At 43.2% G+C, this 12,721-nt stretch overlaps 1 protein-coding gene across 5 annotated transcripts in view; it reads right to left on the bottom strand.

Annotated features, from left to right (window-relative positions):
• RAP1GAP2 (RAP1 GTPase activating protein 2) overlaps positions 1-12,721 on the bottom strand; it is a 305,221-nt gene that overhangs the window by 52,310 nt on the left and 240,190 nt on the right. For all 5 annotated transcript variants that reach the window (XM_087957354.1, XM_087957344.1, XM_087957358.1 and 2 more), the window contains 3 exons: positions 9,479-9,523; positions 6,381-6,413; positions 3,312-3,521 (listed from right to left, as the gene is read on the bottom strand). In XM_087957354.1, coding sequence (XP_087813480.1) covers positions 3,312-3,521; positions 6,381-6,413; positions 9,479-9,523 — 288 coding nt within the window. The remainder of the gene's footprint in view (positions 1-3,311; positions 3,522-6,380; positions 6,414-9,478; positions 9,524-12,721) is intronic.

Raw genomic sequence — 12,721 nt, 5'->3', positions numbered from 1 at the left:
AGAACGGAGCTGGAAAGCAGGTTAGTGGGGTGGGGAGGGAATGGGGAATTTGCAGTAACTTTCCCCCAGGAGTAGAATGGGAATGGAGATTTTACAGTATCCTTCCCCTGCCACGCCCACCAAGCCACGCCCACAGAACCGGTAGTAAAAAAATTTTAATCCCACCACTGAGGGGTGGGCAATTAATTTTTCCCAAAGGGTCACATTGGAAACTGGGACTGTTGTGAAGGGCCCAATCAATAAGGCTGTGAAGGTGCGTAGGCATTGAAGCCTGCACATACATAAATTGCACAAAAAGTAGCAGCCTCCTTCAAAATAAAATAAATTCATTTAAGCTGGATAGGAACAGCCAAAGGGCCAGTTGTGACTCCAAGGTCATAAAATGCTCAGCTCTGGTTTAACACTGTTGAAATTTCATTTCCCTCCTCCCACAAGGTTCCCTTCCCTCCCCCCCTCCAAATTTCCTTTTATTAATGCCCTTTCTATTTCTCCTTTCCTTCTCATTATGTACTTTGAATAACAATGGGGGTTGAATATGCTACCTAGCTGGGAAACAAAATGTTTCCAAGAAAACAGCCAAGCTCAGACAGCAACAGGGCTCCACAGATCAACCCTGAGCTACCTCTATATTATCTTCTCTAGGTGTGTAGTAATGTGAGTCTTCTCACATTGATGTTGAATGGATGAGCCTGAATAATTTTTAATGGATGACCCTAAATTTTGATAGTGTGAGGGTTTGAGTGGGTGGAAAACTCTCTACAGTAGCTGTCATTTCCAGACTGAGCAGACTTTTACACAATCCTTTTAGATCTTGCCCTATGTAGAAAAAGCCCAGATGCCACAAATCTTTCCTTGGGGATAAGGAACCCCTGTGGATTTTACACTTATATACGGGGTATAGCTCATCTCCATTTCAATGCCATTGAGCCAGCGCTGTCCAAAGATATTTCCGTGGTCATGTGATCAGCATGACATCATGGAGTTCTGTTACCTTCCCACCACAGTGGTACCTATTTATCTACTTGCGTTTGCAGGCTTTCAAATTGCTAGGTTGGCAGGAGATGGGGCAAGGGTGGGAGCTCATCCCATCTCGTGACTCTTGGGTCTTGAACCTGGGCTGCTGACTTTACAGCCGACCAACTGAGCATCTTAACTGCTGAGCCATCATGCCGCCCCTTGTGGGAAAGCCAGTCTGTTCCTCCACTATATGCACCTTTCCTGTCTTTCCAATATACATTTAAAGCACAGGGACCAGAACTATGTACGAATTAACAGTTAATGCTGAAAATTTTAGAGTTGTGGTGGCACAGTGGTTAGAATGAAGTATTGCAGGATGACTCTGCCCACTGCCAAGAGTTCAATCCTGACCAGATCATGGTTGACTCAGCCCTCCATCCTTTTGAGGTCAATAAAATGAGGACCCAGATTGGGGGCAATATGCGGACTCTGTAAACCGCTTAGAAAGAGCTGTAAAGCATTGTAAAGCGGTATATAAGTCTAAGTCCTAAGTGCTATTGCAGTTATAATGGTTACCAAGCTTTTTTAGAACAAAAGAATAGATCAACTTTATCCGGAATCTGGAAGCTGGGTGGGTTTATTTTTTGGGGGGGATATTCAGTAATGTCAGCCCTTCAAAATAGTCCAGACAAAATGCCAAAACCATGACTACTAACACTACCTCCTTTGTAAATTTTTTAACAGCTAAAGGCTGATTTAATCAGATTCTAGACAAGACTGAACTACAGGTAGTCTTTGACTTACAACAGTTTATTTAGTGACTGTTCAAAGTTACAACAGCACTGAAAAAAGTGACCCATAGGCAGTTTTCACACTTATGACTGTTGCAGCCATCCCATGGTCACATGATCAAAATTCAGACGCTGGGCAACTGATTCATTTTTATGACCTTTGCAGTGTCCTGGGGTCATGTGATCACCTTTTGTGACCTTCTGACAGGAATCTGGGAAGCCAGGTTCACTTAATAACCGTGTTACTAACTTACACAACTGCAGTGATTCACTTAACGAATGTATCAAGGAAGGTCGTAGAATGGGGCAAAATACACTCAACAAATGTCTCAGTAACAGAAAATTTAAGCTCGTTTGTGGTCATAAGTTGAGAACTACTTGTATTTGTCTGCGCTAAAAAAATGTCGGTAACCATCATAAATGAGATTTTAATCATTAGCTGATTACCTACATCTCAAAGGGGTTGATGGTGATGTCAATCCTGAAGCTGACCTGACTGAGGGATAGGGAGGGAGGAATTGAGATAGAAGGGAATCTGCAGTCAAAACAATGTATTTTCTCTTGAGAACCAAGGACATTCTCACACCTGTTCAGAGGAAGGCAGAGAAATGCTACCCGGCTGCCAGCCTGCACTGTGATTGGACCGTGTGACTGACTGTTTTGAGAAAGTAGAAAAAAAAATATTTTTAATGACGTGAAAACCATGGGAGACTTTATAGTCGGTTTTCAGCAGGTAGGTGCCAATATGATAATCCCAATAAAAGTATACTTTGAGGTATCTACCTGCCTTAGAGTTTTGCTTGCTATGGATTACTTGGAACCCTGACAGGGTAAGTGTAGGTTGCAGATGGTCACAGACAGGCTGATGCATACACACCCAAATTCCAACTGTGTGTTGTACGGATGTGTGCGTCCAGGGGTGGGATTCAACCAGGGTAACAACTGGTTCAGTGTGTGTGTGCTTTGCATGCATGTGCAGCATTTGCAACTCACCTTCTGCTGCAAGCCCTGTGTGTAAAACAGCTGATGCGCGGCAATCCGCTGTGCCGTGCGAAGCAGCTGAGCTGGAAAACCCAGAAATAAAGCACAGACTAGAGCCCATGGGCCCAACAGCTGATCATCGGGTGAACTGGTTCCTCCCAGCTAATCGCTGGAGCTACTGGCTGTGCTGCCAAGCAGCTGAGCTGGAAAACCCAGAAATAAAGCACAGACTAGAGGCAGGGTGGGCAGGTGAGCCCAACAGCTGATCATCGGAGCGAACCAGCTCACTCCCAGCTGATCGTCGGGGCTACCGGTTCCTCCGAACCAGTAGAATCCCACCCCTGTGTGAGTCTTGCTGCTGATTGGTTGATCTGACTTCCTCTTTTGTGCTTTGCTGTTTGAGTTGCCCCTCTATCTAGAACGTTACATTTGCAGAAATATAAATGCATCTCCTTTGCAACCATCCCCAAATGATAGATGCAACCATTCCCTGACACGCAAATGCCGGAGAAGTTTGCTCGACCCCTTTAAGCTCTGCGTAAGCATGTGTGTAATGGAGCACACGCCTCCTTTCCCACTAACCTTTCCTAAGAAATGTTTCCGATATGCCTTGGCTTCACCTTTGCACTCCAGTTTGTAGCCGTAAGTGCTGGGGCTGAGCGGTTCCTCCTCTTCATCACAGATGCTGCTTTCAGATGAAGTGGGGGTGCTGAGGTTCTCGGGGTCTTCGATCCAGTAGCCCCCAAATTGAGGCAAGATGATTAAGGGGTAGGGACTCCCTTTTTCTAAAATCTGTTTGGAGGGGAGGAAGGAATGGTTATCAGGTGCCACTTTAGAACAATGTGCTCGGCTTGTCAGAGCTGCCTCATCTGAAGCATAAGGCCACCAAACTAGATGTCAATGTTGATTCCATAAATCAATGTTTCTCAACCTTGGCAACTTTCAGCTGTGTGGACGTCAACTCCCAGAGTTCCCCAGCTGGCTGGGGAATTCTGGGAGTTGAAGTCCACCTATCTGAAACTTGCCAAGGTGACATGTTTTGACAGCAACAAGAATTGTATTTGCACAACACTGGAAAAATGAGGAAACACCCACAGAAGAGGATTTTTTAAAAAAATTAGACTGTGCAGAAATGGATAGACTAATACTGAAGACAGAAGAAAAAGAAGACACAGAATATTTTCGATCTTGGGACTTGTTTTATCAATGGTTGGATAATAGAGTTAAAACCTAGGAGTTTAATATTGTTATGTAAGCAAATTGACTCAGACAGAACACTGTTCACAAAGTACTTATCGAATATAACGAGAAAATATATCAATGAAAATATGCCAAGGTTGAGAAACACTCCTGTAAATATTTCAGGGCAGATTTGATTCTCAGGCTTGTGTGTAATTATGGACCCAGAAGAAAAGGTTCAAGTCCATTTCCAGGCCTTGTGGTGGTGCAGATGTTCAATTCCAACCCCATCTAATGGACATCACATTAAAATGCTACCTCATACTTTTTATATTCCCAACCCCACTTGGTAGAACAAAAAGTGATCACTCAGATGTTACCCAACTCCATGTTGCAATCACATTCTCAAAATGTGAATCAAAGAATCTAACAAAAGACTTCGGAGTGTGGAGTCAAGCATGGAGAAAAGGCAGGACTAGATATAAATCTCCAGAGTTCATCTGTTTCCAGTCTCTGGGTGGATGATTAAAACTGTTTTTTTTTAATTATTATTAATTTATAGATCTCCTTCAATATATAAAAATAAAGTACACAATCCTTCTCCGGTATGACATCCACCAGATGTGGTTGGGCAGAAATTCCCCAAATGGGGAAATCAGCTGGTTATTTTAAGAACAGTAGTCCCAAAACATCTGGCTCAGAAAGGCTACTTTGAACCAATTTCATTATTTCTACCGATTGTCTAATTTCACCTGTATGGTTAGATAACGTCACTACGCTAATTCTTGTACTGATCAAATTTGATGACGTTCCTGATAATTTCTAGCAAAGAGGATTTAATTCATCTTAATTTTATGCTTGAAGTAATGTACAAAGCAATTTCCACATCAGAACAATATTTTGGATCTAAATCTTTTTTTAAAAAAATATCTCAGAGTAGCAAGTAAGAATTCTTTAAAATGATTTATATCGTCCTTGTCGGGTTAAAAAAATAACACACATTGGCATTCAATGTACCACTTAATGGTGTAAACTTATGAATAGTTCCTTGCACCCAGAGATGTAGATGTGGTGTTTGAACAGTAATCCACTGTATGAACTCATCAGTATTTTGTAACCAAACAGAGTTTGTAACAAGGAATCACTGCACTTTTGGGTATGACTAACGTAGATTTGGCAAAAACATTGCTGCAAAATTTAAAAGGTCTAGGAAATTGTTAAATTATGTAATTTCAGCAATGAATGCAGTAAATTTATTTTTAAAAAAACCCAAAAGCTTTTCTATATATACCTGTAAAGTAAAAACCAAACAAACAAACAATTCAAAAAAAACAAACCTGTTTGTTTTATGTGCAGACTGCACAGATATTTATTCTGGATATCCTCAACCTGGTGCCTCAACCACATATTTTTTGCTTGTACCTCTCCAATTATAGGAAGTCACAGTGAGAACATATTGAAACTCATTTAGAGGGTGTGGTGTTAAAGAATAGTTGCCTTAGAATATAATCTGAGTCAGTCACTGGGACCAAAGATTTATTCTTTCAAGCTTTTGGACTCGTGCTGGAGCCCATGATCAGGGAACGAACAAACTCTCTCTCTCTCTCCTTCCCTCTCTCCTTCCCTCTCTCCTTCCCTCTCTCCTTCCCTCTCTCTGCACTGGGCTGTTCTACTGGTTGTATTTTAACAGATTAACATATTAACAGAGTTGGAAGGGACCTTGTAGGTCATCTAGTCCAACCCCCTACCCAGCAGACCCTACACCATTTCTGACAAATGGCAGTCCAATCTCTTTTTGAAAGCCTCCAGTGATGAAACTGCCACAACTTCTGAAGGCAACTTCTGTTCCATTGGTTGATTGCTCTCACTTATTTCCAAGTTAAATCTCTCCTTGTTCAGTTTCCATCAATTATTCCTTGTCTGGCCTTTGGGTACTTTGGAAAATAGCTTGACCCCTTCCTCTCTGTGGCAGCCCCTCAAATATTGGAAGACTGCTATCATGTCTCCCCTGGTCCTTCTCTTCACTAGACTAGCCATGCCCAGTTCCTGTAACCGTTCTTCATATGTGTTAGTTTCCAGTCCCCTAATCATCCTGGTTGTTCTTCTCTGTACTTTTTCTAGAGCCTCAACATGTCTTTCTCTCAGCTTGGAACAAAACCAGATGGATCTTCCTTCCAACAGTGTCTTCTAATTTATTCAAAACCAAGTTATACATATTCTGGCAGAGTATCAGAAGCATCTTGAGCTGGGGGAGGGGTGGGATTCAAAAAAAGCCAAGAGCAGCCCCAAATGTATGGCTGTAGCCCCTTCCTTTCGTTGCATTAGAAAAGCAGCATGCATAGAAAAGGTGCGACTTTTCAATTCCAAGGTGGTTACTTTGAGATTTTGGACCCCCACTTAAACTTTTCAGTGACTTTCTTTTTTAGTAATCTTTCTAATAGCTTTTTTTTCTTTTTCCCCTCGAGTACATACCTCATCAATGCTGGGATAGGGGATATAGTCCTCCTGGAAAATAATAAAAACAAACACACACAAGAAAATGTCACCCTCGGTTCTATTTCAAACACCATTTAAGGTAATGAAAGCAGCTTTGTTTCTTTTGGAAATATAACTGATATTGCTTTTGAAAGATTCAATTTCTTTAAAAGTGAAATTAGGACATGCCTGATAGCTTCCTTCCTTCCACTTTGTCTTTTTGCTCAATTGCTTCTGTTCCTTCTGTCTGTCTGTCTGTCTGTCTGTCTGTCTGTCTGTCTCTCTCCTCTTTCTCCCTCTGCTCTGTCTGTCTCTCTCTCTCCTCTGTCTCTCTGTCTCTCTGTCTCCTCTCTCCTCTGTCTCTCTCTCCTCTCTCTGTCTCTCTCCTCTCTCTCTCTCTCTGTCTGTCTCTCTCCCTCTGTCTCTCTGTCTCTCTGTGTCTCTTTGTCTCCTCTCTCCTCTGTCTCTCTCTCGTCTCTCTCTCTCCTGTCTCTCTCTCTCTCTCTCCTACTGTCTGTCTCTCCTGTCTCTCTTTCTCCCTTCCTTGTCTCTGTCTCTGTCTCTGTCTGTCTCTCTCCTCTTTCTCCCTCTGCTCTGTCTGTCTCTCTGTCTCTCCTCTGTCTCTCTGTCTCTCTGTCTCCTCTCTCCTCTGTCTCTCTCTCCTCTCTCTCTCTCTCTCTCCTGTCTCTCTCTCTCTCTCTGTCTGTCTCTCTCCCCTCTGTCTCTCTGTCTCTCTGTGTCTCTTTGTCTCCTCTCTCCTCTGTCTCTCTCTCGTCTCTCTCTCTCCTGTCTCTCTCTCTCTCTCTCTCCTACTGTGTCTGTCTCTCCTGTCTCTCTTTCTCCCTTCCTTGTCTCTGTCTCTGTCTCTGTCTGTCTCTCTCCTCTTTCTCCCTCTGCTCTGTCTGTCTCTCTCTCTCCTCTGTCTCTCTGTCTCTCTGTCTCCTCTCTCCTCTGTCTCTCTCTCCTCTCTCTGTCTCTCTCCCCTCTCTCTCTCTCTCTCTCTCTGTCTGTCTCTCTCCCTCTGTCTCTCTGTCTCTCTGTGTCTCTTTGTCTCCTCTCTCCTCTGTCTCTCTCTCTCTCTCTCTCTCTCTCTCTCTCTCTCTCTCTCCTACTGTGTCTGTCTCTCCTGTCTCTCTCTCCCTTCCTTGTCTCTGTCTCTGTCTCTGTCTGTCTCTCTCCTCTTTCTCCTCTGCTCTGTCTGTCTCTCTGTCTCTCCTCTGTCTCTCTGTCTCTCTGTCTCCTCTCTCTCTGTCTTCTCTCCTCTCTCTCTGTCTCTCTCCTTCTCTCTCTCTCTCTCTCTCTCTTGTGTGTGTCTCTCTCTCTGTCTCTCTGTCTCTCTGTGTCTCCTCTCTCCTCTGTCTCTCTCTCGTCTCTCTCTCTCTCCTGTCTCTCTCTCTCTCTCTCTACTGTGTCTGTCTCTCCTGTCTCTCTTTCTCCCTTCCTTGTCTCTGTCTCTGTCTCTCTGTCTCTCTCTCTCTCCTTCTCTATCCTCTCTCTCTCTTCTCTCTCTTCTCTCCTTCTCTGTCTCTCTCTCTCTCTCTCTCCTCTCTGGTTATTAAGCAAATCATTGCTATTGTTAAGTGAAACAGGTGTTTAGTAAATCTGGCTTCCCACATTGACTCTGTTTGTTGGAAGCCTGCTGCAAGGTCTCAAATCACATGACCCCAGGACACTGCAACCATCATAAACACACCTGGTGCTAAGCGCACAAATTTTGATCACGAGACTGTGAGGATGCTGCAGTCATAAGTGAGAGGACTGGCAATCAGTCGCTTTTTCTTCAGTACCATGGTAATTTTGAACAGTTGCTAAACAAACGGTTGAGGAACTTTATATTATTATATTATGTAATCTTATAAAGTTTGAGGTCTGCTCTTAGAACACCATTGACTTCATCTACAAGGATTCTACTGGACAGGTAACTAATGACTATCCTTTGACAGATCTTTCCGATATCTTTAAATGGAAATACATTTCTTGAGCAAGTAAGATCGAGAAATTAATAGGCAACCTGTTTGAACAGTATTCATTACAGGAAGATGGCTTGACAGAGGAAGTCTTTTAGGCATCAGGCAAGAAAGCAAGAGACTGTGAGTTCAAGTCCCGCTTTAGCCATGAAAGCCAGCTGGGTGCCCTTGTGCTAATCATTCTCTCTCAGCCCAACTCATCTGACAGGGTGGTTGTTGTGGGGGAAAATGCGAGGAGGAAGGTGTGTTGGATATGTTCACAGCCTTCAGTTATTTGTAAAAATAATAAAGATGTGATATACTGAATATAAATAATAGAATAGAATAACTGAGTTAGAAGGAACCTTGGAGGTCTTCTAGTCCAACCCACTGCTTAGGCAGGAAACCCTACGCCATTTCAGACAAATGGTTATCTAATCTCTTCTTTAAAACATCCAGTGTTGGAGCATTTACTTCTTCCACTGCTTAATTGTTCCAACTGTCAGTGAATTTCTCCTTAGTTCTAGGTTGCTTCTCTCCTTGATCAGTTTCCATCCGTTGCTTCTTGTCCTGCCCTCAGGTGCTTTGGAGAATAGCTTGACTCCCTCTTCTTTGTGGCAGCCCCTGAGATATTGGAAGACTGTTATCATTTCACCCCTAGTCCTTCTTTTCATTAAACTAGACATACCCAATTCCAGCAACCGTTGTTTGTATATTTAAGCCTCCAGTGCCCTAATCATCTTTCTTGTTTATATTTTGTTGTTACCTTTATATTAAATATAAATATAAACACAGCATCGCATGTGGTGATGGGAATTGCTACATCTCCCCATGTAATCCCGGGAATGCCAACATTTGTTACATTGAAAGCTTACAAGATATAAAAATGTCAAAAGAGCTTGGTGTTTTCACCTGAAATCCCCTGAGATATGACAATTTTCGGACTAGTTATCCATAAAAATAAAAGAAAGAAAATTCCCTGACCAAAGAATGAATCATAGGGTCTGGAATAATATTGATTTACTCATAGAAAATAGGGGGAAATTGGAATCCTAGGATACCGACTGCACTCCTGTACTTTTCCCTGCATTTTTTCCTCACTCCAGGAAGATTGTGGGCTAGTTAAAAGAGCCTTGCATTGACTCTCACCTTGTTTTTCTGGCCTCCACCCTTCTGTTCTTCTGATTTTGGACTCTGTTTGGATGAAGAAAAAGTAGTTAAAGACCTCAGTTAAAAATAAAAATAAAAACCTCAGAATACCTACAATGTATCTGCTTAGATTTTGTGTGTAGAAATTCTCACCGAAGAGCCTCGGTGGCGCAGTGGTTAGAGTGCAGTACTGCAGGCTACTTCTGCTGACAGCCGGCTGCCTGCAATTTGGCAGTTCAAATCTCACCAGGCTCAAGGTTGACTCAGCCTTCCATCCTTCCAAAGTGGGTAAAATGAGAACCCAAATTGTTGGGGGCAATATGCTGATTCTGTAAACCACTTAGAGTGGGCTCTAAAGCAGCGGTCGCCAACCGGTGGGCCATGGCCCACTGGTGGGCCGTGAGAAAATTTTGGTGGGCCACAGAGAAATCTCACCCCCAGAGCACCCCCACAAAGCAATTAACCCAGGCTGTGTAGAAACATAAGGCTGCGCCGCCCACATGGCCCGTGGGAACCCTCCCCACCCACTTACTTCCTTACCCGGCAAACATGCCTGCTAAATTGCTACTTTTCCTTTTTCCGACCATCATCTGTTCTGCTGTGCTGGGAGATTTAGATTAGCTAGGAAGCAGGAAATGGTTGGATTTCTTGATTTCTAGCTAGTCTTTAGATCTTTGGCTCAGCACAGCCAAACCTCCCTTAGGACTGAAGGTTTGCTTGCAAGCAAATTCAGTGCAGACTCATGGCAAGCAAATTTGAGAAACTGAACTAGCCGATGGCAGATAGACAGATCACTGAATGGTTCTGTGAGCAACTCAATCTGCCTGCTTTGCCTGATTTTGGGTAAAAGTTGCTCTTTTTTATAAAAAAAATTCAATATTTTCATGCATGGTGTGTTGTGAGTTAATTTTGTGAGTTTGCTTGCAAGCAAATTTTATGTGACAGACTGAGCTAGCCAATGGCAGATAGATAGATCTCTGAATGAATCTGTGATTCTGTGAGCAACTCAATCTGCCTGCCTGCTTTGCCTGATTTTGGGTAAAAGTTGCTCTTTTTTATAAAAAATTCAATATTTATATAAATATTTATAATATTTACATACAAGCCATGCCCAGCCAGTCACATGACCACCAAGCCACACCCACAAATTAGGCCATGCCCACAGAACCGATTAGTGGTCCCTGGGATTTAAAATTATGAGTTTGGTGGTCCCTGGGGTCCAAAAGGTTGGCGACCCCTGCTCTAAAGCACTATAAAGCAGTATATGTCTAAGTGCTATTGCTATGTGAGCAAAGAAGAAGTTGCTGAAAAATTATTTTATTTATTTATTTATTATGTTTTTATGCTGAAGTTTATTCATGTTACTCGTTGGAAAGGATCTAATGCAGTGTTTTCACAACCTTTTCCATTGGAAGATGTGTGGACTTCAATTCCCAGAATTCCCCAGCCAGCCATTTTCCCCATGCTGGCTGGGGAATTCTGGGAGATGAAGTCCACACATCTTCCAGTAGACAAGGTTGTGAAAATGCTGGTTTAATGAGGAAGATTTATTTGCTTGTCTATTTAACAGCATTTCAACTTTCAAGACTATCTCGCCCCATGAGTATGGCATAACAATTGTCATTTAATCTAAGGCGTTCAGAAAATAACTCCAGAAACTTTTTCAATGAATTTAGAACCAGTCCTGTGAATACAAACCAAAGCAAACACTTAACAATATGAAGCAATTCAGGGGAAGGAAAGTTAAAAACCACTGGTTTTCAAATGTTTTGAACCTTTGGTCGGTGACAGCACTCTCCTTTCTAGTTTTATTTAGTGCTAAGAATATCCTTAAGGAATGGAAACAGCCATCTTTTTCATTTTTATCACAAATGACACAATATACCATATACAATCGCTGCCTCTCTTAAAGTGGCACAGTTGTTTAGATCTCTGGGGTTCCTTCAGAAATTCCTTTGAAGAGGTTGCAGGGCCACAAAATTGGGAGTTTCTCCCTGGGAAGGGGCTTAAGAAGCTGAATGATTATCTCATTTATTTATTGAGAAAGTTTATATGGCCTCCCAGGACACTCCTGGTGATTCCAGGCGACTTATAGAAATAAAACCCCAAACCAAAACCCAGTAAATCTCTCCTCCCATAGCGACAACAATCAAATCAACCACTTGATAGGCCCCGTATCATCCTGGCGTCCCCAAGCTCATTGGCAAAACCATATCTTCAGGACTTTTCAAAAGAGTGTCCGGGTGGCGGCACTATTCTTATTTCCACAGGGATGATGTTCCACAGAGAGGGAACCACCACAGAGAAGGCCCTTCCTTCTGGGTCCCACTATATGGAATTAAGAGAAGAAACCCATAACATATCCTGCTTCCCCACTCTGGTAGGCCAGGTAGATAGCATAGCACAGCACTCATGTCAGACGTACTAAGGTGCTTCTGGGTTGAAATGATTAGCCAGTGACATCACCGTTGCTCTGGGGACACCCATTTGGGGGCGTCTTTCATGCCCCTAGCAGGAGCTAGAGCAAAGGACGGGAGTTCAGCCCTGCCCCACGCCAGGACATGGGTCTCAAACGTGGGCTTGCTAACCTCCTAACCAGCATTCCCAACTACGTGAGCCGCTGTGCTCCTTGTCAGATAAACAAAACTGGGAAAAGACAGCCCTTAGACAACCTGAGCCCACGCCATCTTAAGTCTTGCAGAAGCACAAGAAATCATTAAAGCAAAACTCCAAACAACACTTATTTGCTATTTTCTCCAGGTGTCAAAGCTTAACACATTTGACACGCCTTGAGGCAATCACTGAATGGTGTTGGAATGGGAGGGTGGAGGGAGAGAGAAATATGACGTACCACGGATACAGTGAAGCTGAGGGCTTGCTTTCCTCTGCTGTCACCTGACCAAACCAAGGGTGGGTATTTAAGGCATGCTGTTTTTAAGGCAGTGATCAGGCCTCAAGAATAGCATACGCTGATCGCCTCAACTCTCCAAAATATCTAATTCCCCCTTCCCAGTGAAAGAGTAAGAAGCTAGTTAGAACAGAGGTCCCCATACCCCAGGCTGTGTGACCCACTACTGAACCGTGGCCTGTTCGAAACCGGGCCATGGGAGAGACGGACAAGCGTACATGCATGAAGCTCCAGTCGCATGAGCGATGGGCAAGCATGCACGCATGCGTGCGAAGTTCCATTCACATGAAGCACCTTCTCATCAAGAGACCTCTGCTGGCAAATGTGAAGCTTTG

This window comes from Notechis scutatus, chromosome 1, assembly GCF_049901735.1.
Source record: "Notechis scutatus isolate UNSWTSFEM ecotype Mainland chromosome 1, rNotScu1.2, whole genome shotgun sequence".
In the NCBI taxonomy this organism is placed as follows: Eukaryota; Metazoa; Chordata; class Lepidosauria; order Squamata; family Elapidae; genus Notechis; species Notechis scutatus.
Note: the sequence above shows the minus strand (reverse complement) of the source record. Positions and strands in the feature narration are given on the sequence as shown.